The sequence below is a fragment of the Ips typographus genome, linkage group LG5 (assembly GCF_016097725.1).
Source record: "Ips typographus isolate SLU linkage group LG5, UJ_Ityp_2.0, whole genome shotgun sequence".
Classification (NCBI taxonomy): domain Eukaryota; kingdom Metazoa; phylum Arthropoda; class Insecta; order Coleoptera; family Curculionidae; genus Ips; species Ips typographus.
The window spans coordinates 12,464,329-12,492,003 of NC_138426.1; the positions used below are offsets into that span (position 1 = coordinate 12,464,329).

The window sequence follows — 27,675 nt, forward strand, 5'->3', positions numbered from 1 at the left end:
AGTGACATTTGGAAGTGGAATGGAAATTTCTGGAAATTCTAAACGCGGATTTAATTTCGTTATATGCAATTAGGCGTAACGTGTGTTATTTTGTATCAGTTCAATGGGGCTCGGAAGGGGGGAAGATCCGGTACAGGCGTGAAAATTGAAACCAACCCCCCAAATTTTTAGCTAAAAGTGATAATATAGTTTATTATAAAAATAGAATTAAAATATGTAACTTTACACGTATATGCAGAAACCAACCCCCCGCACTTGCCATAAGGAATGGAGAGGAGGTCAGTGGCGGTCGGTGGGTTGAAAAAGGGATGGGGGCGTGGCGGCCCCCGTGAAAGAGCACGGCGCCACGCCAATGGGATTAGCGTGGCGCGGCCAATGGCGTTCGAGCTCCGGCAACTGTCAGCTCACAAGTCAACTGCGTCCCCTAGAATGTGACCGGACACGAAACTAACCCCCGAGATTTTACAAATGGTTATCGAACGCCGAACATGAATTTCGCTTGGTTTTAGGGGAGGAAGTTAATTAAACATTTTGAATTCAAACGCCAACATTACGAAGAAAATCAATTTATGTTTTGTTCTAATTATTAAATAGGTAAATTATGTGGGTGTAATCTTAAAACATTTCCACCCTGTATACAAGTGTCTAAAACACCATATTATATTGAAAAGAGATCCAAATCGTTGTGTTTAGAGCTGTGTATTTCAGCCACCGTACTAAACTCAAAATGTTTGCCTTAAAATGCTCTTTATTTTTTGTTTGTGGAGAAATTTCTGTAATTCTAACCGTTTCCAAGATATTCAACTTGGAAACCACTTGATGGGTTCAATTCACTATGTATTACACAATTTCTACTTTTGAAGCATAATAGAGCTTTAAAAAACATTTTTTGAAAAGATTAAACATTTCAGAGACATGCTCTATGTTAATAAACCACACATCTTTACCCCATTTTCCCACTTTTATCATTATTCGTTTATCTTTAACCTGGAGTTTAATCTCTAGATTTAGCAAGATAAAAACTCCAGTATTCTATTTAACTGTATAATAAACCAAAGAGGCGCTTAGAGCTATTTATATAGGTGAGAGTTAAACTGTTAGATAACAATGCTAATGAATTTAAATTTTAGAAAGAAGCTAAACTGAACCTGTACAAATGACCTGAATGTTGGCCTACTTTTTCAACATATTTATTGTTCTCTCTTTATGAATATCTATTTTTTTTTAATTCCTGCTCAATATAGGTTTTTTTAATAGTTTTTCCATCTTTTTCTCATTCACTGATTACTTTGATGCAACTATAGTAACATCCCCTTCTTGTCAAAAACCCTTCCAAAGTAACATTAAATAAACTTTTAACTTCCCCCGGAAAAAAGAAAAGGGAAAAGTTACTCAAAAGCCCCATGAATATAAATGGGACGTCTCGTCTGGCAACACCATTAAATCAAAAAAAGGGGGGCACATTCTAACGGTAACGGGTCGCTAAGGGGGTGAAATGGGGCGGCGCGGGCCGCGGGGGGATGAACGGGAGGGAGGACGCAGCCGCGCACGCCACGACAGAAGTTAAATACAGGATAGCGACAACTGATCCCGCCCCGTGTCTGATGTTCACCCCCGCTATATGTCTTCCCGATCATTTCCCGTATTCTGGCCGATCCTGCAGGTGCTCCAGGATTGACCTGTTGTTGTTTGTTGTGATTTTTTTCAGTGGCGAGTTGGACTTTGTTTAAAATGGATGGAGTGTCGCAGCCTTCACCCTTATTGGCCGTGCATCATTCTAGATCACCTGATCATAATATACATCCTACTGGTAAGTCACATGTTAGTACATCCTGTATTTAAATTGTAGATTTATAATTCTTCACTCATCAACATTATCAATTTTTTGCCTCCTGTAAATTCTAATGGTGACGGTTAGTTCAAATTTTTAATGACACGTATATTGACAGTAAATAGCATTCTGTCATTTTTTTGGTTATTATTTGATGTGTATCAGCTTCAATTTTCGGATTTTATTTAATAATAAAATAAATAAAGTAAAATTTTTACAAAAAATTTTCAAAAAAATTGAAAGAATGGGGGTGTGTTTTTTTGAAATTCAATATCTCGGTAACATGAACAGCTAGAGAGGCCAGTTTTGGCTCATTTTATAGTATTTTTTATCCTCTTTCTAATGACGTTTAAGCGAAATCTATAGGAGTTGAAATAAAAAAGTTACAATCATTCAAAAATTGTAAAAATACCATTTTTGCAAAAAGTGCAATTTTGTCAATTTTTTATTTTGCTCCAGGAGGGTTTCAATGCACAGCAAAAGGCATATTTATACCAAAGAACCTTAAATTAAGTGAAATAAGTGCAAAAAAAGCACTTTAATATCTTTCATTTTTCAGAAAAATTGAAAGAATGGGGGGGGGGTATTAGGGGTCTTTTTGTACTGTTTATATACTAGTACATCCTGTATTTAAATTGTAGATTTATAATTCCTCACTCATCAACATTATCAATTTTTTGCCTACTGTAAATTCTAATGGTGACGGTTATTTCAAATTTTTAATGACTATTGACACGTATATTGACAGTAAATAGCATTCTGTCATTTTTTTGGTTACTATTTGATGTGTATTAGCTTCAATTTTCGGATTTTATTTAATAATAAAATAAATGAGGTAAAACTTTCCTGACAAAGTCATTCTTGTACTAAATTAGTTTCTTTTTTGATGAACAAGTAGCCTTTTCTAAAAAAATATTTTTTCAGCTTTTGGTCACTTTTCTTTATTATCTCATGTTTTTGAGATGAGAAAAATTATTATTATTATTTAAACAATTTGTAATTTACTGACAATTATCAAAATAAATCTCAGAAACACGTCTTGTTTCGAAAATTGTAAGAAAACTGTAGTTCTTGCAAATTCTAGACAAATTTTGACAGTTTTGACATTAGTCACAGTTATCACGTGGTTTTTTGAAAGATAATTTAGCTAGGCAGTCACGTGACCACTGTCAAAAATCCCAGAAACACGTTTTGTATCGAATACTGCAAGAAAATGATTTTTGCAACTTTGGAGTACACTTTTTTGACAGTAAAGCGCCAAATTGCTTGTCAAATCCACTTGGAGTGAAAAATCGACAATTTTAAGCATATTTTTAGAATCCTCATCAAATTTCCTATCCAATAACCTGAAAAAACATTACAAAATTTGGTACAGTCAGGGAGAAAAGCAGTGTCAAAATTTGAACTGCCATAACCACAGTTTGAAGGGACAGACAAAATCGCCTGTAAACCCCATTTGGAGTGAGAAAATTACTGTTTTAAGAACATTTTTAGAATCCTCATCAAATTTCCTATCCAATAACCTGAAAAAACATTACAAAATTTGGTACAGTCAGGGAGAAAAGCAGTGACAAAATTTGAACTGCCATAAACACAGTTTGAAAGGACAAAATCGCCTGTAAACCCCACTTGGAGTGAGAAAATTACTGTTTTAAGCACATTTTTAGAATCCTCATCAAATTTCCTATCCAATAACCTGAAAAAACATTACAAAATTTGGTACAGTCAGGGAGAAAAGCAGTGACAAAATTTGAACTGCCATAAACACAGTTTGAAGGGACCAAATCGCCTGTAAACCCCACTTGGAGTGAGAAAATTATTGTTTTAAGCACATTTTTAGAATCCTCATTAAATTTCCCACCCAATAAGCTGAAAAACACCACAAAATTTGGTACACCCCCAGTCACATGGGACGTGAAAAATATCGTTTACCCTACGCAAAAATTGACATTTTTTCTACGAGATATTTACTATTCTGCATCAGATATTTAAATTATATCTTTCTATAAGTTTCCAAAAAGTAATTTTTGATTGACTTTGAAGTAACTATGTAGAAGTCCAACAATATGGACACCCTGTACAATTTTCAGCAGATTTATAGTATCCATTTTCTTTATTATGAACAATAACCGTTTATTGTCATAATAATGGCTACCGTAGATCTTCAAAAAAGAGTTCAAATTACAGAACAGCAGCATCTTTAAAGAAGAAACTCCTTCACTTTACAACATTGTTGACTACGGTTTAAAAGAAGACTTTTTCAAAATCTTCAAAAGATAAAACATCTTCAACAAGTTGTGTTTAAGGCTTTCTTTCATCAGTTGCTCCACACCTTATAAAGACTTGAAAAAACCAAAACAAAAAATACAATACATTATTCACACAAAATGTTGAACAACAGGTGTCCACTTGAACTGACCTGTCCATCATCGACAAGAAAAAACTCACTCAAACATCCGTGAGGGACCTAAAGTGGTCCCCACGGATTTAGGACTAAAAACAGCCCTTGGCCTTGAAGTGATACCGAGGGTTCGTGAAATCGGTTACAGTCAAATTGACGTTGGAGTATTAATCAAGTGTGCCGGGGATTAACGTGCGAACGGGCCCCAGGTCCCATATGTCAATATCTGGCAGGCGAACGGGCCTGTTTACAGATGCGCCCCCTAATTAGGGTCGCGTTAAATGGAATTAGATCAGTCTCCGCTGCCAATTGTGTTTTGATTGGACTAGTGTTATTTATACAGTGCGGTGCAGTTTTGTAATGTTCACCTTTATTACTAAAACTGAAATATGTAAATTGAGTTTACAGAACGGTTTTAACCGTTTTAGCCACGACACTGTGCGGTCACGTGACTGTGTATGTACAGTTTTGTTTGTACGTTTTGTCAATTTTTAATTTTGCTCAAGGAGGGTCTTAATGCATAGCAAAGGGCATATTTATATCAAAGGACCTTAAATTAAGTAAAGTAAGTGCAAAAAAAGCAATTTAAAATTTTTCATTTTTCAGAAAAATTTAAAGAATGGAGGGGTATTAGGGGTCTTTTTGTACTTTTTTTTTGAAATTCAATAATTCGGTAATATGAAGACCTAGAGAGGTCAGTTTTGGCTCATTTTATAGTATTTTTTATCCTCTTTCTAATGACGTTTAAGCGAAATCTATAGGAGTTCAAATAAAAAAGTTACAATCATTCAAAAATTGAAAAAATACCATTGTTGCAAAAAGTGCAATTTTGTCAATTTTTTATTTGGCTCCAGGAGGGTTACAATGCACAGTAAAACGCATGTTTATACCAAAGGACCTTAAATTAAGTGAAATAAGTGCAAAAAAAGCAATTTAAAATTTTTCATTTTTCAGAAAAATTGAAAGAATGGGGGGGTATTAGGGGTCTTTTTTTACTACTTTTTGAAATTCAATATCTCGGTAACATGAAGAGCTAGAGAGGCCAGTGTTGGCTCATTTTATAGTATTTTTTATCCTCTTTCTAATGACGTTTAAGCGAAATTTATAGGAGTTCAAATAAAAAAGTTACAATCATTCAAAAATTAAAAAAATACCATTTTTGCAAAAAGTGCAATTTTGTCAATTTTTTATTTTGCTCCTGGAGGATTCCAATGCACAGTAAAACGCATATTTATACCAAAGAACCTTAAATTAAGTGAAATAAGTGCAAAAAAACCTCTTTAAAATTTTTCATTTTTCAGAAAAATTGAAAGAATGGGGGGGTATTAAGGGTCTTTTCTTACTACTTTTTGAAATTCAATATCTCGGTAACATGAAGAGCTAGACAGGTCGGTTTTAGCTCATTTTATAGTATTTTTTATCCTCTTTCTAATAACGTTTAAGCGAAATCTATAGGAGTTCAAATAAAAAAGTTACAATCATTCAAAAATTGAAAAAATACCATTTTTGCAAAAAGTGCAATTTTGTCAATTTTTTATTTTGCTCCAGGAGGGTTCCAATGCACAGCAAAAGGCATATTTATACCAAAGGACCTTAAATTAAGTGAAATAAGTGCAAAAAAACCTCTTTGAAATTTTTCATTTTTCAGAAAAATTGAAAGAATGGGGGGGTATTAGGGGTCTTTTTGTACTGTTTTTTGAAATTCAATATCTCGGTAACATGAAGAGCTAGAAAGGTCAGTTTTGGCTCATTTTATAGTATTTTTTATCCTCTTTCTAATGACGTTTAAGCGAAATCTATAGGAGTTCAAATAAAAAAGTTACAATCATTCAAAAATTGCAAAAATACCATTTTTGCAAAAAGTGCAATTTTGGCAATTTTTTATTTTGCTCCAGGAGGGTTTCAATGCACAGCAAAAGGCATATTTATACCAAAGAATCATAAATTAAGTAAAATAAGTGCAAAAAAAGCACTTTAAAATTTCTCATTTTTCAGACAAATTTAAAGAATGGGGGGGTATTAGGGGACTTTTTGTACTGTATTTTGAAATTCAATATCTCGGTAACATGAAGAGCTAAAGAGGCCAGTTTTCGCTCATTTTATAGTATTTTTTATCCTCTTTCTAATGACGTTTAAGCGAAATCTATAGGAGTTCAAATAAAAAAGTTACAATAATTAAAAAATTTAAAAAATGGAATTTTTGCAAAAAGTGCAATTTTGGCATTTTTTTATTTTGCTCCAGGAGAGTTTCAATGCACAGCAAAGGGCATATTTATACCAAAAGGCCTTAAATCAAGTGAAATAAGTACAAAAAAAGCTCTTTGATAGAATTGAAAGAATTTGATGAATTATCTAAATCTAAACACAGTGGTCTAAAAAGCCAAAAGCTATACTTTTTTATGGTACTGTACAAGAAAAAAGTTGAAAGTGATGCTCAACTCTTCAACATTCACTTTTGACGATGCAGTGGGTTGAAGACCTTAAAATTTCTGGATACAGTCAAAAACCAGAAATTTTGACTGGCAACTACACTGTCTAGACTTTTAATCAATCATTATGACTAATTTTAGTTTTCAGCCAATTACCATCTTATGTACGTTTTTCAGTTATAATCTTCTTTCTATTTTTGAGATATTTTAGAAGTAACTATAGTTTTTAAATTAAGTAACTATAACAGAATAAAACTTGCCCAATATAGCGTGACAACATTTCAATTTTAATTCACCAAAAGATTACATGTGTATCGACCTAATGGAATTATCCATGCCCTTTTGACTCTGATCAATAATCGTTTAGCCTCAGCCAGCGTAAAAACCTCACAAAACACCCTTTTGACAACCACGTAAAATATCTACGATAAGATTAATCTCCCTTTAATGTAATAGATTTTTAATTTGCTTGACCACATGGTACGTTATATCGACGACCCTAAACTTTGCGAAGGGATTTGCCACCCTGCCCTTAGAACTTTCTATCGTAGTGCCACCACTTTATCCTCACTATAATACAAATTAATACGGCGGAATTAAGTTGAGACACACTACTACCATGCCCTTAATCCTTCGTTTGTCTGTCCCACTCTGATGCATCGTAGTGCAGGGATGTTGCGTCCTTCTTGTGGACCCTAAACGACATTCGATTCAAAAATATTTTGTAGCACTTTACATATGGCCCTAGTTGGGACGCGTTAAAAGGGAGCCGCTACTCTATTGTTATTGAAATTACTTTTTTTACTGTAATACCAGGCATTAAGTGATTAGGTTTGATTTTAGTCATTAGTAATTGAAACTTTGATTGCAGATTTACGAACTTCACCAGGAAGCGTGGATTGCTACAACACCGAAAACGAACATCCTCTAGCGTTATGCCTGCCCAATTCCCAGACTTTGGTCCAAGCGTCTCGAACTCCTCCACCTCCATGGAGTTTACCGACGAAAAAAGGTACTCCAGGGTTGATTTGCGTGGTCTGCGGTGACACATCTTCAGGAAAACACTATGGAATTTTGGCCTGTAACGGTTGTTCCGGGTTTTTCAAACGCTCTGTACGCCGGAAGCTGATTTACAGGTGAGCACGCCACTGACACCGGAAATGACATAATAGAAAATCCAGAAGGGTGGGGGGGAACGATAAAAATAATAGAAATCGATCTCGCTCTCGACACCGGGATTGGAAAACTTTTAACGAATGGGATTTGGAAAAATGACGTAATTTGTAGCGCGGAGACATCGCCTCGGTCTGATGATACTTCTCTTTTGTTTCCGAAACAATATCTCATTTGTTCTGATTGGGTTATGACCCAATAAAGCCCCCCTTTCGGATATATCAGTGTTTTTTTTTCCGACGGAAACATTGTGCGCTTACTAATGGTTGTTCTCATCGGATGTATGGTTTAAAGTCGCTTGAAACACTTTACCGTCTTAATGGGATTCACCGTAAGCGTTGACAGTTGCAGTAAGCAAAATACGACCATAAAAGCAACACATTTTATGGTCAGAAATACATTTTTCTGGCTTGCCCCGAATATCTCAAAAACTCACCACTGTGTAGCCTCTGACGAGCATAATTAAATATTAACGTACAGGTGCCGTGACTAGCGCCATATTGGTTCACCACTTTTGTCACCTGTTTTGGCTTCCTGTGCTCTTTTGGTTTACATTATTTTTAATCATTGAGCAAGTTTTTATTGAAAGTAATGACAACTTTGATTCTGAATATCTCATAAATTGTGCCCTTTTAATACTAGTTATAGAATGATCCTGGAGTATTTAAATGCATATAAAATCTTCTGGAAATTGCCTCATAATGATCTGGAAAGGAAATAAAATGTCTCGAAACTTCTGAAAAAAACTTGAAAAATTTTTGATCAAGAACCAAAAATTAGACTTTTTCTTGACATTGATTCTTACATTTTCAGCTTAAAAAGTGCCCAAAAAGTCTTGAAATTGACTTTTAAAATATCTAAGTTAGATGCTAAAAATTAGGGTTATATATATATTTTCATGTCCCAGACATTTTTTTCAACAATAATTCCAGTTTAAAAATTGATTTCTACTTAAGTTTGACTTTCAAACGTTGAAAATTTACTTGGATGCTGGTTTTTTGGTCTAACAAGTTAACTTTCAACTTCTGACCGAAAAATTAGACTTTTCAGTAAACTTTTAAGTTCCTGAACGTTGATTTTCTTATTTTCAGCTTAAAAAGTGTTCTGGCAGCTTTCAAATTGACTTTTAAACGTTGACAATTGGCTGAAAAACTTGTGATTGAAGTATTAAGTCAATTTACAGTGTTCTAACTGCCATTGCCTGCATTTAGCCTGAAAAATTTTAGTTAGATACTAGAAATTAAGGTTTTATGTCAGTTTTTATGTCGCAGACATTGTTTTTCTACAATTGCAGTTTAAAAATTAATTTCACTTATTTAAGTTTGACTTTCAAACGTTGAAAATTTACCTGAAAGCTTGTTTTTTGGTCTAACAAGGCAACTTTCAACTTCTGACAGCAAAATTAGACTATTCAGTAAACTTTTAAGTTCCTGAACATTGATTTTCATATTCCAGCTTAAAAAGTGTTCTGGCAGCTTTGAAATCGACTTTCAAACGTTGAAAATTTACTTGGAAGCTTCTTTCTTGGTCTAACAAGTTAACTTTCAGCTTCTGACCGCAATTTCCACACTTTAAGCTACCAAAAACTGCTTGAAAAGCCCAAAATTAGACTTTTCAGGTCACTCTTAAGTTCCTGAACGTTAATTTTCACATTTCCAGCTTAAAAAGTGTTCTGGCAGCTTTGAAATTGACTTTCAAACGTTGAAAATTTACTTGGAAGCTTCTTTCTTGGTTTAACAAGTTAACTTTCAGCTTCTGACCGCAGTTTCCACACTTTCAGCTACAAAAACTGCTTGAAAAGCCGAAAATTAGACTTTTCAGTTCACTTTTAAGTTCCTGAACGTTGATTTTCACATTTCCAGCTTAAAAAAGTGTTCTGGCAGCTTTGAAACTGACTTTCAAACGTTGAAAATTTACTTGGAAGCTTCTTTCTTGGTCTAACAAGTTAACTTTCAGCTTCTGACCGCAATTTCCACACTTTCAGCTACAAAAACTGCTTGAAAAGCTCAAAATTAGACTTTTCAGGTCACTTTTAAGTTCCTGAACGTTGATTTTTACATTTCCAGCTTAAAAAAGTGTTCTGGCAGCTTTGAAATTGACTTTCAAACGTTGAAAATTTACTTGGATGTTGGTTTTTTGGTCTAACAAGTTAACTTTCAACTTCTGACCGAAAAATTAAACTTTTCAGTAAACTTTTAAGTTCCTCAACGTTGATTTTCACATTTCCAGCTTAAAAAGTGTTCTGGCAGCTTTGAAATTGACTTTTAAACGTTGAAAATTTACTTGAAAGCTTCTTTCTTGGTCTAACAAGTTAACTTTCAGCTTCTGACCGCAGTTTTCACACTTTCAGCTACAAAAACTGCTTGAAAAGCCCAAAATTAGACTTTTCAGTTCACTTTTAAGTTCCTGAACGTTGATTTTCTCATTTTCAGCTTAAAAAGTGTTCTGGCAGCTTTGAAATTGACTTTCAAACGTTGAAAATTTACTTGGAAGCTTCTTTCTTGGTCTAACAAGTTAACTTTCAGCTTCTGACTGCAATTTCCACACTTTCAGCTACAAAAACTGCTTGAAAAGCCCAAAATTAGACTTTTCAGTTCACTTTTAAGTTCCTGAACGATGGTTTTCACATTCCCAGCTTAAAAAAGTGTTCTGGTAGCTTTGAAATTGACTTTCAACCGTTGAAAATTTACTTGGATGTTGGTTTTTTGGTCTAACAAGTTAACTTTCAACTTCTGACCGAAAAATTTTACTTTTCAGTAAACTTTTAAGTTCTTGAACGTTGATTTTCTCATTTCCAGCTTAAAAAGTGTTCTGGCAGCTTTGAAATTGACTTTCAAACGTCGAAAATTTACTTGGAAGCTTGTTTCTTGGTCTAACAAGTTAACTTTCAGCTTCTGACCGCAGTTTCCACACTCTCAGCTACAAAAATTGCTTGAAAAGCCCAAAATTAGACTTTTCAGTTCACTTTTAAGTTCCTGAAGGTTAATTTTCACATTTTCAGCTTAAAAAGTGTTCTGGTAGCTTTAAAATTGACTTTTAATTGTTTGTTGTAAATTGATTAAAGTATCAAGTCAATTTACAGTGTTCTGATTGCCATTGCCCTGCATTTAGCCTTAAAAAGTTGAGTTAAATACTAGAAATTAAGGTTTTATGTCAGTTTTTATGTCCCAAACATTGTTCTTCTACAATTGCAGTTTAAAAATTAATTTTAATTATTTGAGTTTGACTTTCAAACGTTAAAAAATTACTTGAAAGCTTGTTTGCTGGTCTAACAAGTTAACTTTCAGCTTCTGACCACAATTTCCATACTTTTAGCATCAAAAACTGCCTGAAAACCGCAAAATTACACTTTTCAGTAAAGTTTTAAGTTCCTGAGTATTGATTTTCACATTTTCAGCTTAAAAGTGTCGTGGCAGCTTTGAGGTTGATTTTTAAACGTTGAAAATTGAAATGAAGTAAAAAGTCCATTTTCAGGTTTGTGCCTCCATGCTTCTAGAATTAAAAACTACGATCAGTGTTGTGATATACCCAAATACTGCACATCTAGACTGCACACAGATATATTGAATTCTCTAGACAGAATTTCTGGTATTGTCGGAAAGCAGGAATTTTCCAATGCTCCACTTGAAACTTCCGCTCGTTTTCCAGTTTCATGACCGTCCAGATTGAGGTTTTACTGTTTCCTATTTGCTTTAACGAGTCCGTTCCAGGTTTCGCTATTTTATGAAGGATTTTATTGAGCGAGTTTACTGCAGTTTTGCCATTAAAATCCGTAGAGAGACGGAACAAATAAAACTTAATCCGTACCCACTCTACTTGCTTGATTAAGTGCTGAAAAGTCAAGAAAAAACTTCTTCGCGTTCTAAAGCCGTAAAATCCAATGAACTATAATAGGGCCGCAAAAGGGACTCAAAAAGGCAGATGGGAGAAATGGAAAGCCTGCCCGTTTCATCCTGGAGGGATTTAGAAAAATACGTTCTTTGAGTCTGACAAAGCCTGCGCTCTCCGATTCCCTCTCACTCCCAATCGTATTCCCAAACGTTTTTCAGAGAGGGACAGAGCAACAGCGTTTCCGACGCTATTAAATTGGAGATATACTGTCACTTGGAAAAGGTCTTGGAAAATGATTAGTGCCAGTCAAAGTACAATAAAAAAAGTAAAACCACTTAAGTCGGTCTCTTTCGTTGGCGGAAAGAAAATCAGGAAATGTCTTCGGGGATTCATTTAAACGAAAAGAATTATTATTTTTTGGTTTTGTTGGTCCAGTGGCGTCCACTTACACCAACAATCTTAACATTCCCCATGTAGCACTCAAGTCTAGTATCCAAAATTATTGACCGATCGTTCCGGTAACGAGTTGGTGATTCGATTTCTCTAACCGGATTAGAGGACACAAAGGCCGAGTGGCACGCAATCCGTGCACACTCAGTAATTGATTTTGCTTTACACTGTGGCAATTCATTTGTCCGCTTCGAACTTTGTTAGCTTCGGAAAGAACACGGACAACCGGCTTGAGTGCAAACGCTTTTGTTGTGCTTTTTGTATCTTTCGACAGGGAAAAGCTTCAATAATTCCCCAACTAGACAATCATTTTATTAACATTATTAAAATCAAATATCAAATTAAATAAGAGTAACAATTTGGGTTGACAAAGTAGTCCTAAAAGATTTCATTCTGTGTCTATGGCGTCACTAGTGTCTAATTGACATATGACAAATAGAGAAACTAAGGTTGCACAAATCCTCTAAAAAATATATTTTCTTATAGATTATTATTTGTTATTATTGGATTTTAATAGTATTTTATCAGTCTTTCTATGTCTCTGCGTTTCTTTCATACTACCACTTTTTCGGCCGATCAAAACTGAATTCTGACAGTTATCTGGGCTTACAAGCCGTGGTCCAATGGAAGTGGTCCATAGGAAGAAATTCCATTGCACCACGTCTTATAAGCTCGAATAACTTTCATAAACACAATTTTCTTTGAAAAATCATAAATAACCAAAAAGTTGACCGGAAAATAGAGTAGCGCAAGGGAACAGGCTTTTTTAAAGATGTCACAATTTGACACCTTTGTTCCAACGTTTTTTTCAAATTCTTTCCTTTTTATCTGTCTAGTTTTCTTTTGATAACTGTCATTGCTATTTCTCTATCTGCTTCTCTTTCTGTTTTTCCCTGAAACTGTCACTTTTTTTCTGTTTTTTTAAAGATGACAGGTGTACTTATTTGACATGTGCTAACTTGGTTCCTGTGACAGTTAGGAGGTTTGTTCTAACGTTTTTTTCAAATTCTTTTTTTTTTACTACCTAACCTTACCTAACCTAACCTAACCTAACTTTGTGCCGGTGACAATTAGGAGGTTTGTTCCAACGTTTTATTCAAATTCTTTCCTTTTTATCTGTCTAGTTTTCATTTGTTAACTGTCATTTCTATTTCTCTATCTGCTCTAATTCTTTCTTTTTCTTTCTCTTTTTCCCTGAAACTGTCACTTTTTTGTCTTTCTTTAAAGACGACAGGTGTCTTTATTTAGCACCTCCTAACTTGGTTCCTGTGACAATTACGAAGTTTGTTCCGACGTTGTATTCAAATTTTTTTTTTTTTTATCTGTCTAGTTTTCTTTTGTTAATTGTCATTTCTAATTTATCTATCTGCTCTAATTCTTTCTTTCTCTTTCTCTTTTTCCCTGAAACTGTCACTTTTTTTGTCTTTCTTTAAAGATGACAGGTGTCTTTATTTGGCACCTCCTAACTTGGTTCCTGTGACAATTAGGAAGTTTGTTCCGACGTTTTTTTCAAATTCTTTCCTTTTTATCTGTCTAGTTTTCTTTTGTTAACTGTCATTTCTATTTCTCTATCTGCTCTAATTCTTTCTTTCTCTTTCTCTTTTTTCCTGAAACTGTCACTTTTTTTCTGTTTATTTAAAGATGACAGGTGTCTTTATTTGACACTTGCTAACTTGGTTCCTGTGACAGTTAGGACGTTTGTTCCAACGTTTTCTTCAAATTCTTTTTTTTTTTACTACCTAACCTAACCTAACCTAACCTAACTTGATTCCTGTGACAATTAGGAGGTTTGTTCCAATGTTTTTTTAAAATTCTTTCTTTTTTTACTACCTAACCTAACCTAACCTAACCTAACTTGATTCCTGTGACAATTAGGAGGTTTGTTCCAATGTTTTTTTCAAATTCTTTCTTTTTTTACTACCTAACCTAACCTAACCTAACTTGATTCCTGTGACAATTAGGAGGTTTGTTCCAATGTTTTTTTAAAATTCTTTCTTTTTTTACTACCTAACCTAACCTAACCTAACCTAACTTGGTTCCTGTGACAGTTAAGAAGTTTGTTCCAACGTTTTCTTCAAATTCTTTCCTTTTTATCTGTCTAGTTTTCTTTTGTTAACTGTCATTGCTATTTCTCTATCTGTTCTAATTATTTCTCTCTCTTTATCCGTTTCCCTGAAACTGTCACTTTTTTTCTGTTTCTTTCAAAATGACAGGTGTCTTTATTTGACACTAAAAATTCGGTCAAACGTCAAAATATTGCTCGTAGTTTCAGCTTTTTTTTGTCTTAACAAAATTTTTCTTAAAAAAATGCAGAATAACCCACACATTTGACATGAAATACAACAGTGTAACTGTACTAGAAATATGGAAAATGTCACAAATTGACAGCTGTTAGCTTGGTTCTTATTACAGTAAGGAGGTTTGGTTTTCAAGCTGAAAATTTAAAAATCAACGTTCTGGGACTTAAAGTTTACTGAAAAGTCCAATTTTGAGGTTTTCATTCTGTTTTTGTAGCTGAAAGCGGATAAATTGCAGTTAGAAGCTGAAAGTTAACTTTTAGACCAAAAAACTGTGTTAAAAACAATGTCTGGGACATGAAAAATTACAGAAAACCCTAATTTCTAGTATATAACTTAGATTTTAAAGGCTAGAAGCATGGCAATGGCAGTCAGAACACTGAAAATTAACTTTATACTTCAACCACAAGTTTCTGAGACAATTTTCAACATTTGAAAGTCAATTTTTAAGCTGGAAATGTCAAAGAAATTATTGCCAAGAAAAACTCTAATTTTGGGATTTTTGATAAAAAATGTGTCATTCAAATTCAAGTTTGCTCTGTTTTTTTGACCAATCATAAACTGACATCAGTGCTGACTTGCTGCACAGGGTGGTTCAAATTGATTGTAGGATAATTGATAGGTAGAAAGTACATACAAAATAAACGCCAAAGTGTGATATACCCAAAAGTTGAAAAGTGCCCCCTTTCGGAGCTAGTAGGCGTTAAGTATATGCACCAAGAATAAAAAATTATCTTAATTAATAAATTAAAATAAAACTCATATGAAATTTGGCATGCTTGTTCATCATTTTGAAGTAATTATTTGGCGTTTTTTTTTCCAATTTTTTAAAATAATCTGGACAGGTACTATTTTTTTTCATTATGGATTAGCGTATAAAAATAACAGCCCCCGTATTTGTCCAGATTATTTTGAAAAACTGAAAAAAATTCTAAATGATTGCTTCAAAATGGTGAACACGCATGGCAAACAAGACTTTTTTTCGTCTGGGAATAAAAAATAAAAAAATGGTTTTAGTGGCTCACCTTTAAGGTGCTCTAACTCCGCTAGGGGGCACTTTTCGACTACAGTTTATATGACACTTGGGAGGAGATTATTTTTAATATACTTTCCACTCTTGAATTATCGTACAATTAATTTGAACCACCCTGTATAGACTTAGCATTATTAGGTTCTTCTTTAAGTTTAATTTAAAAAAAACTGATTTACAAAATTGTAAAATTTTCAATTTGTTGCAGTTTACATCGATTTTACGATTCGCTGTAAATAAATCCGTTCTTGTAAGTAACTTCCGGAAATGCTGCCTTTTTAAAAAAGATTGCATTTTAAGCAAATTGCTTTGACTGTCGAAATGCAATTTTGCTTTAGTTATGATTCAAGACGGAGAGACACGTTTGAACGAACTTCCAATTCGTAATGGAAAGGCGTTTTGTGATTTTATTTTTGCCTGAAAATCCTCCCTCAAAAGGAAATTCCATCAAATAGTTTCGATCCCTAAAAAGTTATTAATTTATATCCCCCACGATGGCGTAGCTTGAACGGCAAGTGTCGCTTGTCCGCTACTGCACCTGTGTCCCCTTTCATTTAAACGGGAAACGAGTTTGCAGGCGACTCGTTTACTCTATCCTCTCCTACAAAACTTCATATTACCTATTTTCTTTTATAATATTGTATATTTTCAGGTGTCAAGCAGGAACAGGTCGTTGTATAGTCGACAAAGCTCATCGAAATCAATGTCAGGCGTGCAGACTCAAGAAATGCCTGGCGATGGGGATGAACAAAGACGGTGAGTGCCCTTTTCCGTCTCCCTTTTCATCCCTAATTTCGTGCGTTAACTTAAAGCCGGTGCTAAGTTTGCAAAGTGACGTTATTAAATTATTGCTTGGGCGGATAACGGATTTTGGCATGGTTTTGTGACTAAAAATTAAGTTAAGGAAATTCCGAGGGATGTCTGAAATTACGATTCGGGGGACGTCGTCGGCGTCGCGACGCGGGTGTTAACTCCCAGCAGGGGAACCTTTAAAATATTGTTTTGTTCAGTAACAACATGTGATTTACGCAAATATTACACATGTGGGTCATTACCCCACCAACCAAACTAAAATCTAAAAATTCTGTGCAAAGTCGAAAAACTTATTTTGATATTCCTGACCAAAACCCTTGGAGTGAATCCATCCTATTCAGTATGCAGGACGTGGGATCGTTGAAGAACTTCGCAGGTCCCGTAATGTTCTCACTTCTCCTATAGGACCTCTCCGCCTGCTTCCTAACTTTCATCCTTCACCCTCGTCAGTTTAACTCAAAACTGGGATTAGGCAAGTTTCCGCTTCAGTTTTCCTTCGTGCTGGGAATTTGGTTGTTTTCCAACCTCGCATACGCGTGCGAAAACGTTACGTAACCGAAATGTAGCCGAGTTACAAATGTAAATTGCTTTAGGCTTTGATCGTTCCCCTTTTTGGAGGTTTTTTTTTTTTTGGTAACCTAACGTGACATTGCGCTCAATTATTTTGCATACGTTCCGGAACCTTGGAGCGGTTTAGGGCCGACACGTGCAGGGCTCTATTTGGCAAAGGGGTAATTTGGGCGCGTAAACGACCTCCTGCTGGTGAAAAAACGTCCGGTTATTGTCACGTCCCGATGTTTTTGCCGCAATTTGCCTATATGCGAGATAATGATGTTAAAACGTTTTCCCTTCGATGATTCTTTGAGAACTTTTTAGCAAACCATCAAGCCACACTAATAAGAGATTATGTTAGTTAGAACAATTTTACTCATCACTTATTGATGCTTCTGACGTCTAGATTAGACAATAATAATAAAAAGCTTTTAAATTAAATTTTTAACTTTTCTAATTATCAATGAAATACTAACTACACTTTTAAATAATATCAATAAAACAGTCATAAGTTATGACAATTTTTGCTTAACTTTTGAGTCTATTCTGGAGGGTAATAAAAGGCTTTGCAATTAAATGCTATATTAACCTCTTTAGTTAAACAAAAACTATTACACTTACCAAATAAATTAAACATTTTCATAATTTCTTCATATATGACACACTTTTAATTAAATGCCACAAATTCTCAGTTTGTACTGCGATAGTTAAAACAAAAAATAACCAAAAACAATGCAAAGTATTTTAAAATACGAAACTAAACAAGATTACAATTTTGGTGATATTTTCAATTTTTAAAAACTGCATTAGATTTTTAAAATTTTTCAAAAAAAAAGTGAAGGAAGGTATATGAAGTGTTTTTTGTTTACTTTTTTGAATTATGCAAATATTTCCATTTATAATATTTATAAAAAAAGCAATTTTCGATCCGGCAACATTGTAAAGACAGTCACGTGACCATAAAAAATGAAGTTTGAGCTGGCGAAAGCCACGTGATTTTGGAAATGCAATTTTTGACCTGTCAGCACTGTATGGACCAATTGACACTAGTCAATAACAGTCACGTGACCATAAGAAAGGTAGCCTGAATTACAAAAATATTCAAAATCTGATTTAAACAATTATGAAAGCAAAAATTGTAAAATACAAGTCACTCAACACAAATACAACCAAAAAGTGGTAATATTTGAGCTGGCAACTGTACAATGCAAAGTAAGTGAAAGAAGGTATATGAAGTGTTTTTTGTTTACTTTTTGAATTATGCAAATATTTCCATTTATAATATTTATAAAAATGCAATTTTCGATCCGGCAACATTGTAAAGACAGTCACGTGACCATAAAAAATGAAGTTTCAGCTGTGCGAATTTGCTAAATGAGATTTAGACATTGGTAAAAGTTTTAATGGTAAAATACAAGCCACGTGATTTTGGAAATGCAATTTTTGACCTGTCAGCACTGTATGGACCAATTGACACTAGTCAACAACAGTCACGTGACCATAAGAAAGGTAGCCTGAATTACAAAAATGTTCAAAATCTGATTTAAACAGTTATGAAAGCAAAAATTGTAAAATACAAGTCACTCAACACAAATATAACCAAAAAATGGTAATATTTGAGCTGGCAACACTGTACAATGCAAAGTATCTTAAAATACGAAATAAAACAACATTATAATTTTGGTGATATTTTCAATTTTTAAAAACTGCATTAGATTTTTAAAAATTTTCAAAAAAAAAGTGAAGGAAGGTATATGAAATGTTTTTTGTTTACTTTTTGAATTATGCAAATATTTCCATTTATAACATTTATAAAAATGCAATTTTCGATCCGGCAACATTGTAAAGACAGTCACGTGACCATAAAAAAGGAAGTTTGAGCGGTGAAAATTTGCTAAATGAGATTTAGACATTGGTAAAAGTTTTAATGGTAAAATACAAGTCACGTGATTTTGGAAATGCAATTTTTGACTTGTCAGCACTATATGGACCAATTGACACTAGTCAACAACAGTCACGTGACCATAAGAAAGGTAGCCTGAATTACAAAAATATTCCAAATCTGATTTAAACAGTTATGAAAGCAAAAATTGTAAAATACAAGTCACTCAACACAAATACAACCAAAAAATGGTAATATTTGAGCTGGCAACACTGTACAATGCAAAGTATCTTAAAATACAAAATAAAACAACATTATAATTTTGGTGATATTTTCAATTTTTAAAAACTGCATTAGATTTTTAAAATTTTTCAAAAAAAGTGAAATAAGTTTACAAATATTTCCATTTATAATATTTATAAAAATGCAATTTTCGATCCGGCAACATTGTAAAGACAGTCACGTGACCATAAAAAATGAAGTTTGAGCTGTGAAAATTTGCTAAATGAGATTTAAACATTGGTAAAAGTTTTAATGGTAAAATACAAGTCACGTGATTTTGGAAATGCAATTTTTGACCTGTCAGAACTGTATGGACCAATTGACACTAGTCAACAACAGTGACGTGACCATAAGAAAGGTAGCCTGAATTACAAAAATATTCCAAATCTGATTTAAACAGTTATGAAAGCAAAAATTTTAAAATACAAGTCACTCAACACAAATACAACCAAAAAATGGTAATATTTGAGCTGGCAACACTGTACAATACAAAGTATCTTAAAATACGAAACGAAACAAGATTACAATTTTGGTGATATTTTCAATTTTTAAAAACTGCATTAGATTTTTAAAATTTTTCAAAAAAAAAGTGAAAGAAGGTATATGAAGTGTTTTTTGTTTACTTTTTGAATTATGCAAATATTTCCATTTATAATATTTACAAAAATGCAATTTTTGATCCGGCAACATTGTAAAGACAGTCACGTGACCATAAAAAATGAAGTTTGAGCTGTGAAAATTTGCTAAATGAGATTTAAACATTGGTAAAAGTTTTAATGGTAAAATACAAGTCACGTGATTTTGGAAATGCAATTTTTGATCCGGCAACATTGTAGAAACAGTCACGTGACCATAAAAAAGGAAGTTTGAGCTGTAAAAATTTTCTAAATGAGTTTTAGACATTGGTAAAAGTTTAAATGGTAAAATACAAGCCACGTGATTTTGGAAATGCAATTTTTGATCCGGCAACATTGTAGAAACAGTCACGTGACCATAAAAAAGGAAGTTTGAGCTGTGAAAATTTTCTAAATGAGATTTAGACATTGGTAAAAGTTTTAATGGTAAAATACAAGTCACGTGATTTTGGAGATGCAATTTTTGACCTGTCAGCACTGTATGGACCAATTGACACTAGTCAACAACAGTCACGTGACCATAAAAAAGGTAGCCTGAATTACAAAAATATTCAAAATCTGATTTAAACCGTTATGAAAGCAAAAATTTTAAAATACAAGTCACTCAACACAAATACAACCAAAAAATGGTAATATTTGAGCTGGCAACACTGTACATACAGGCAAAGTGACAGTACAATTGAAACAGTCACATGACGATAAAAATGTAGTTACAACTGTCAAAAACTCGCTAAATTGACACCTGACAGAGGGCTCAACTCTGTCAAACTGTAAAAGTTCAAATTGAAAAAGAAATTGAGTTTAAAAATTAATAACACAGTCACGTGAACCTGATAAATACAATTTTAAACGTGAAAATGTTGCGGAATGTCAATGTTGAAACTGTAAAATTTAAAAAAATTGAGTTTTAAAATTATTAAAGCCGTCATGTGACTCTGTGTAATGTAGTTTTGAATTTGAAAGTGTTGCGGAACGGCAAATGTCAACTGTCGAAAGTCAAATTAATTAAAACACAGTCACGTGACACTAAAAAAAAAACTGTCAAATTTCAAATGTTAACAAGATGAAAACAATTGATGTTAAAATAGTAGTCACAGGCTCAAACTGTTCACAAATGATATTTAAAAACTTCCTCATTGGAGAGAGGATTTAGAATTGCCAGTTCTTCATTAATTTAAGTTCATATACTATTCGATCATATACAAGGCAATCATATACATCTTGTTATCTCTTCGTCTTTTCTTCATTTAATTACTCTCATTATATAAAAAAACTTCAAACGTTGACTTTTGCGTTATTTGTTTCAAATATGGTTAATTCTCAGTTTGTACAACATTGCAGCTCTATATTATGTTTTCTGCATTACTTCCTCAAATTGACATAACAGAAAGTTTGAGCTGCAACAATCCATTAACTCTATTCCCCCTCTCTTCCTCTGTTCACTATAGAAACAGTAGAGCATCAAAAACAATTCCATCCCTCGGCAAATCGCGGCACTCCATGACCGTTTTATAACCATCAATTCAAGATTGTAAATTACGTTGGTGTAATACGCATGCGATTTTAGCTGCCGCCCGTTTAGACTGTGACCGGAGCGAATGGCGACGTCCGAGTTGGCGGCACAGTCTGGCGGTTTATCCCGGGAGTTTTGGCGGAGCGTTTGGTGGGAATTAACCAGCTTTGAATCGCATTAATCAGCGTCCCGTAAATCCGGGGGTATAGCTGTTTGTTACGAGGAACGGGATTTGGGAGAGCCGCCAGTTTGCCAAGTTTAATGGGGAACTGGCGACGCCATGTTGCCTTGTCGACGTTGATTGACAATTTTTGCGGCTCGATATATGGGAGTGGGTAGCATTAATTATTAGAAAACTCTCGTCCTTAATCAGTTTGTACTACTTTAACAATGGTAAAAATCATCATTTTCCAAGTCTTAACAAAATACTAAAAACGAGGAGCAAAACCTCGAGGCGGTTTAATTTCGACAGACAAACGAAGCCAATTTAAGCAAAACCGACTATATCCTTTGTCGTTCACCAATTATTACTTCATCCGTTAGTAAAGCGGCCTCTTCCTTTTGATTTTCCCCCGAGTTAACGATCCATATACAGGGCGACCCTATAAAACAACCAGGTAATTGGCAGGTGATATTTTTTGAAACCAGTAATTATTTCAGCTGTCCAGAACGAACGACAGCCAAGAAACACGGCCACCATTCGTCCGGAAACGTTAAGGGACATGAGCGCCGAACAGGAAAGGGCTTTAAGGGAGGCTGCAGTGGCTGTAGGGGTATTTGGGTAAGTTATCGAGATTGAACCAGCCGTAAACAAAAGCGATGTTTTAACGTATGACAAAAGGTAACTTTAACACGGTCATTATATCAAAATGCTTTGACTTCAAAGCGACGCCTCTCTGACAATCAAACTGTAAAATATTGCTTGATCAACTGCATTTTTGTTCTCAGGTGTATATTTAGACTTGACAAGGGCTTGGCAGACCCTTTGTTTTGTTGGAAATATTTTACTATTATGTTACACGGTTCTACGTGAATGTAAACTTGTAAACCTAGTTCACCGGGTGCAGAAAGTCGTTCTGAACAATTTTGGTTTTTTTTTTGGAAATTGCTTCAAAATTTTGTAAATTCGGTATCTTTACCATTTTTGGGGTTTCAGCAACTGTAAATTTAGTCTACTGGGTGTGAAAGGTCATTTTAAACATTTTTGTAACCGTAACTTTAACCCTTTCGGAGATATTCGATTTTTCTTCTTTTTTTTTGGAAATTGCATCAAAATTTTGAAAATTCCGTATCTTTGCCATTTTTGGGGTTTCAGCAACTGTAAACCTACTCCACTGGGTGTAAAAAGTCATTTTGAATATTTTTGGTTTCTAGAAAAATTTGGGTAACTTTACCCGAATACGATTTTTCTTCCTTTTTTTTTTTGGAAATTGTATCAAAATTTGGAAAATTCCGTATCTTTGCCATTTTTGGGGTTTCAGCGACTGGAAAAAGCTCAAAATGTTCGTGTTGAACTGCTCTTTCAACTCATGCTAACTGCAACACGATTGAACATATACAGGATGTTAAAAAAAAACAGTTAAATTAAAACTAGTGCTCTGCCAGTTGTGGTCGCGTTTACACGGTTCTACATAAATATAAACTTGTAAACCTAGTTCACCGTGTGCAAAAAGTCGTTCTGAACAATTTTGGTATCTTGCAAAATTTCCGTAACTCTAACCGTTTCGGAGATATTCGATTTTTCTTCCTTTTTTTTTTTGGAAATTGTATCAAAATTTGGAAAATTCCGTAACTCCGCCATTTTTGGAGTTTCATCGACCGGAAAAAGCTCAAAATGTTCGTGTTGAACTGCTCTTTCAACTCATGCTAACTGCAACACGATTGAACATATACAGGGTGTTAAAAAAAAACAGTTAAATTAAAACTAGTGCTTTGCCAGTTGTGGTCGCGTTTACACGGTTCTACATAAATATAAACCTGTAAACCTAGTTCACCGTGTGCAGAAAGTCGTTCTGAACAATTTTGGTGTCTTGCAAAATTTCCGTAACTCTAACCGTTTCGGAGATATTCGATTTTTCTTCCTTTTTTTTTGGAAATTGTATCAAAATTTGGAAAATTCCGTATCTTTGCCATTTTTGGGGTTTCAGCGACTGAAAAAAGCTCAAAATGTTCGTCTTGAACTGCTCTTTCAACTCGTATTAACTGCAACAGGATTGATCACATACAGGGTGTACAAAAAACAAAAAAAAAAAAAACAGTTAAACTTGAATCTGTTAGTGGTAACCGCGTGTTTCTGTTAAAAGCGAGGTCACGTGACGTTGATTATGCAATTTTGAGTTTGCAACACTGTAAAGACCTGTTGACATCTGTCAAAAACAGTCACGTGACCGTAAAAATGTAGTTTAAACGTTAAAAATTGGTAAATTAAATGTAGACATAATTGCAAAAGCTGAAATTGAAAGAGACACGTCACATGAGATTAATAATGCAATTTTGAGCTTGCAACACTGTAAAAATCAGTTGACATCTGTCAAAAACAGTCACGTGACTTTCAAAATGTAGTTTAAACGTAAAAAATTTGGCAAATCAACTTTAGACAGTTGTGAAAGCTGAAAGTGTAAAACACACGTCACGTGACGTTGATAATTTAATTCTGAGCTTGCAACACTGTAACGACCAGTTAACATCTGTCAAAAACAGTCACGTGACCCTCAAAATGTATAGTTTAAACATTTTTAGATAAATCAAATTTAGACTGTGTTTTTCTTATTTAAATCATAAATTATTAATAAATTTATTTTTGAAAGTACCTAAAATTGACAAAAAAACAAGGTCAGCTCAAAAATGGTACCAATTATGTAGAAGTTGTTATTTTAGTTTAATTTTTTTAAGCATTTGTTAGAAATACAGGTCAAGATTAGTGTTTTTATACAAAACTAGTGTATGTAAGCGCTGTTCCTAATTTTACACGTCATCCTAGTTATATTTGATTTTTGTTAACCTTTAGGTTTGGTTTTTTTTTTATATACTTTTTTTACACTTTTTAACTCTTTTTGCTAAATAAATAACTGTAGTAAGCCAACACATATTTAAAAAATGTATAGCTTAATTGCAACCATCTGCAAATATTGCAAAATTCCTATCCTCAATCACTCTGTTAGTTACATTTAATTGCTTGTCAAAAAAATTGAATAGCAAACTTTAGATTTTCCCTCTCTTTCTATTGACCTATATAATCTTTTTGTAAGTTGCCATTGATTATAGTATACAGGGTGTGTCTGAAGTGCAGTCAAAAAATACAAAATTCGGTCTATCGGCCAGTTAGACGATTAAGGTCCGTTTACAAAAATTTGACTGGTCAAAAATGCTCGAATTTTAAAGTCAGTGACTGGAAATGGCGACAGTTACTGCAAAACGAAACCAGATGTGTGTTCTTCATGCCAAAATTAGTAAAAATGCTCACCTTGTTTGGCACACAAAATTTGGTTTTTTAAAAAATTTTTAAACCTGAAAAACACAAATTTTTGGAGCAATTCAGGGGCTTTCAACTGGTATATTGGATCACCTATATCTGGATAAATAACCGAGTTACAGTTCAATTTCTTCTACAAATCAGACGTTTTGTACAACATAGAAGAAACAGTGTAAAAAAATATTTTTAAAAATTCTATAATTTTTTCTCTATTACAGGCCTCCTGTGTCATTAACAATGGCGCTTTCGCCAGCAGCTCGTTACGGTCAAACGTTTCTGCCCCCAATGCACCAAACTGCCATTTCCAGGGAACCCCTTCGGGAACCCAGTCCTGGCAAGGACGCCAACGATAACAACACGAGCGACAATGACGGTAAGGTTCTTCTCTTTGTTTTGATTCCAGACAACTCCTTCAAGTCATTAGAGCGAGGAAAAAAGGGGGGAAACGACGGGGTATAATAGAGTTATAAGTGTTTTATATTCAAAAAAGCGTGGGGAAATCCTGCCGGTCCCCGAGGAATAATTAGTAGCAGTGCATCAGCATCGGCGGATCCCTTCAGATTAAAACTCTCGATCCGGTTTCCATCGGAGGATTATCTCGCGCATAATTTTAGGAAAACTTTAACACGGCTAAGACTAAACGAATATTCAATCCTTTTTTTCTTGAAAAATTTATAAAATAAACTCATTTTTCAGAAGAAAGCATAGACGTGACAAACGAAGAAGACGACACGCCCTCTTCAGGGTGTGGCGTGTCTTCAAGTAGCGGGCCTGTCAGGCCTGAACCCCAACCAGCATTGGCTACCACCCTCTATCCATCAAGTCATGAAACCATCTACGAAACATCCGCCCGATTACTGTTTATGGCGGTTAAATGGGCGAAAAATCTTCCCAGTTTTGCTAGTCTACCTTTTCGAGATCAGGTATGGTAGAGAAGATATTATTTAAAACTTAATCAGAAATAAAATCAAAAATCTTATTTAGGTCATTCTGCTCGAAGAAGCTTGGAGCGAACTGTTTCTTCTCAACGCCATTCAATGGTGCATGCCTTTGGACATTTCGGCCAGCCCCTTATTCAACCTGAACGAGCATAGCAAAAATGGTAATTCAACAGCTGACGTTCGAGTGTTAACCGACACTTTAATCCGGTTTAAGTCAGTCCACGTAGATCCAGCCGAATTTGCCTGTTTAAAGGCAATCGTCCTGTTTAGAGCCGGTTAGTATGCTAAAAACAAAATAAAGATGACGTTTGACAGAGAAATGACGTTTGGTGCCAAGATGTAAACTAACTTAACTGGTTAAAACAAGAAAGCCTAGAATGTCACTTTTAATGGCGGCGTTAGCGGTTTTCGTTTTGTACACAAACCTATGCAGATGCAGTAGAAAATATCTTTTTTTTTATTTTTTCGTGTAGTTGATTAGAAGTTGTGAGTGAAAAATCAAAGAACGCTTCATTCCTGATCCAGATATGTATAGATATGGCTTTTTATACCCAATAAAGTCCAGCCAAAGCAAGTTTGGTTAGAACCCTTTGTCCTGGAAAGTACAACAAACTAATGTGAAAACTGCTCAATCAAAGAAAATTTGGAAATCCTTGAAGCTAGGTAAGCAAAACTGGTAAATGGGTTTTATATTATTACCAAGACCTTTCTTTTAAAATGTAAATGTGCCAATGGAACTTCTAAAAGCTGTCCTGTTTCTTCAGAGTAAACCTTTGTTGCTCTCAAAATGTAACTCACATACCTATGTATGTAAGAGGCAATAAGTTTACTGAATGAGAAAGCATATTGTACTTACCACTGAGTATTGTGTTGGAGTAAAATCATTCCAGTTCAAAGCTTTCAACCACTGTTGGGTTCGAGCAGGGTCTTTTGGAAAGTAAAAGACTGACACTTTTGGGCCTTTTACCAAATTGCTTTTACAATTTGGCAAACAACAAGTGGACGGCATATTGTAGAGACAATAGAATTTAAGTTAAAAAACCAACAACAAATTATAGAACAATGAAGGAACAATAACAATAGTGATAACACAATAAAAGGAACACAAACTACACTTTCACTAGAACAATAAACATATAAACAACAATATATAATAGCAAACAAAAATTACTTTGGCAAGTAATCCCAAGTTTTGACTTTAAACCTTAAAAATTAATTTAATCATGGAAAAACTCAATTTCCACAATACTAACAAATGCAAACTGTCAACCACTATTTCGGCCATATTGGAATTTTTGGCATGCACCTTCTTGGCTTTCTTGTACAGAGGGCGGTGGTTAAAGGAATATTGATGAAGCTCAAACGTCAAAACGTCACTTTATTTTTGTTTGATTTTCCGTGTACATTCCAAAACCTAATTTTGTCTACTAAACAGAAACCAAAGGATTGAAAGACCCGAGCCAAATAGAAAATCTACAGGATCAAGCCCAGGTGATGTTGTGGCAACACTGTAGAACGCAACTACCTGGACAGGTGGCCAGGTTTGGACGATTGTTGCTAATGTTGCCATTGCTGCGATTGGTCCCGGCCTGCCGAATCGAGGCGGTGTTTTTCCAGAAAACGATCGGCAACACCCCCATGGAAAAAGTGTTGTGCGACATGTATAAGAATTGACTAGTGAACGTGCTCGGTGGATTTTATGCCAGTTAAATAAATAATTACCTTGGATGGTTGTAAATTTCTGCTAATGTTAAGCTTTAAACGCTTAAATTTAGTTAATATAAGGACTGTAATAAACGTACCTTACACTTTGTATATAGTTCACTTTAATTGTTAATTGTGATGTTTATCTAGTCCTCTCTGTATTATAGTACAAAGTAATAAAATATGAAAAAGTATATGAAAGTATATAAACTAATTACTACTATTACTACTATTTACACACAAAAGTGAGTGTTCTAATTTTACATTTTACTTTTTTCTGACGTTAGCTTTAGACTCTAACCGTTTCCAAGCTCCCCATAGTGGTCTTCCTTGTCATGGACACCCTGTATAACTTGATCAATGCAAAAAACACAAGCAACCAACAAAAAAAAATTGAAAAAAAAAATATTGCACTAAATTTCAGTGTCCTTTAAATAGA

The 27,675-nt window shown here is 34.3% G+C and overlaps 1 protein-coding gene across 1 annotated transcript; it reads left to right on the forward strand.

Moving 5' to 3' along the window:
- The first annotated feature begins 247 nt into the window (after positions 1-247).
- On the forward strand, positions 248-27,347 carry LOC145729000 (photoreceptor-specific nuclear receptor-like). Its single transcript, XM_081979597.1, has 8 exons — positions 248-1,810; positions 7,533-7,797; positions 16,095-16,198; positions 21,780-21,900; positions 24,810-24,964; positions 25,288-25,514; positions 25,576-25,807; positions 26,968-27,347. The coding sequence occupies exons 1-8, from the start codon at positions 1,732-1,734 to the stop codon at positions 27,204-27,206; spliced, it is 1,422 nt and encodes a 473-aa protein (XP_081835723.1). The 5' UTR covers positions 248-1,731; the 3' UTR covers positions 27,207-27,347.
- The last annotated feature ends 328 nt before the right edge of the window (positions 27,348-27,675 follow it).

Bases quoted from the DNA above. Each gene is read 5' to 3' on its own strand.
- LOC145729000 (XM_081979597.1), top strand. From the start codon at position 1,732: ATGGATGGAGTGTCGCAGCCTTCACCCTTATTGGCCGTGCATCATTCT. The intron at 1,811-7,532 runs GTAAGTCACATG...CTTTGATTGCAG, and splicing joins TCATAATATACATCCTACTG to ATTTACGAACTTCACCAGGA. The intron at 24,965-25,287 runs GTAAGGTTCTTC...CTCATTTTTCAG, and splicing joins CAACACGAGCGACAATGACG to AAGAAAGCATAGACGTGACA.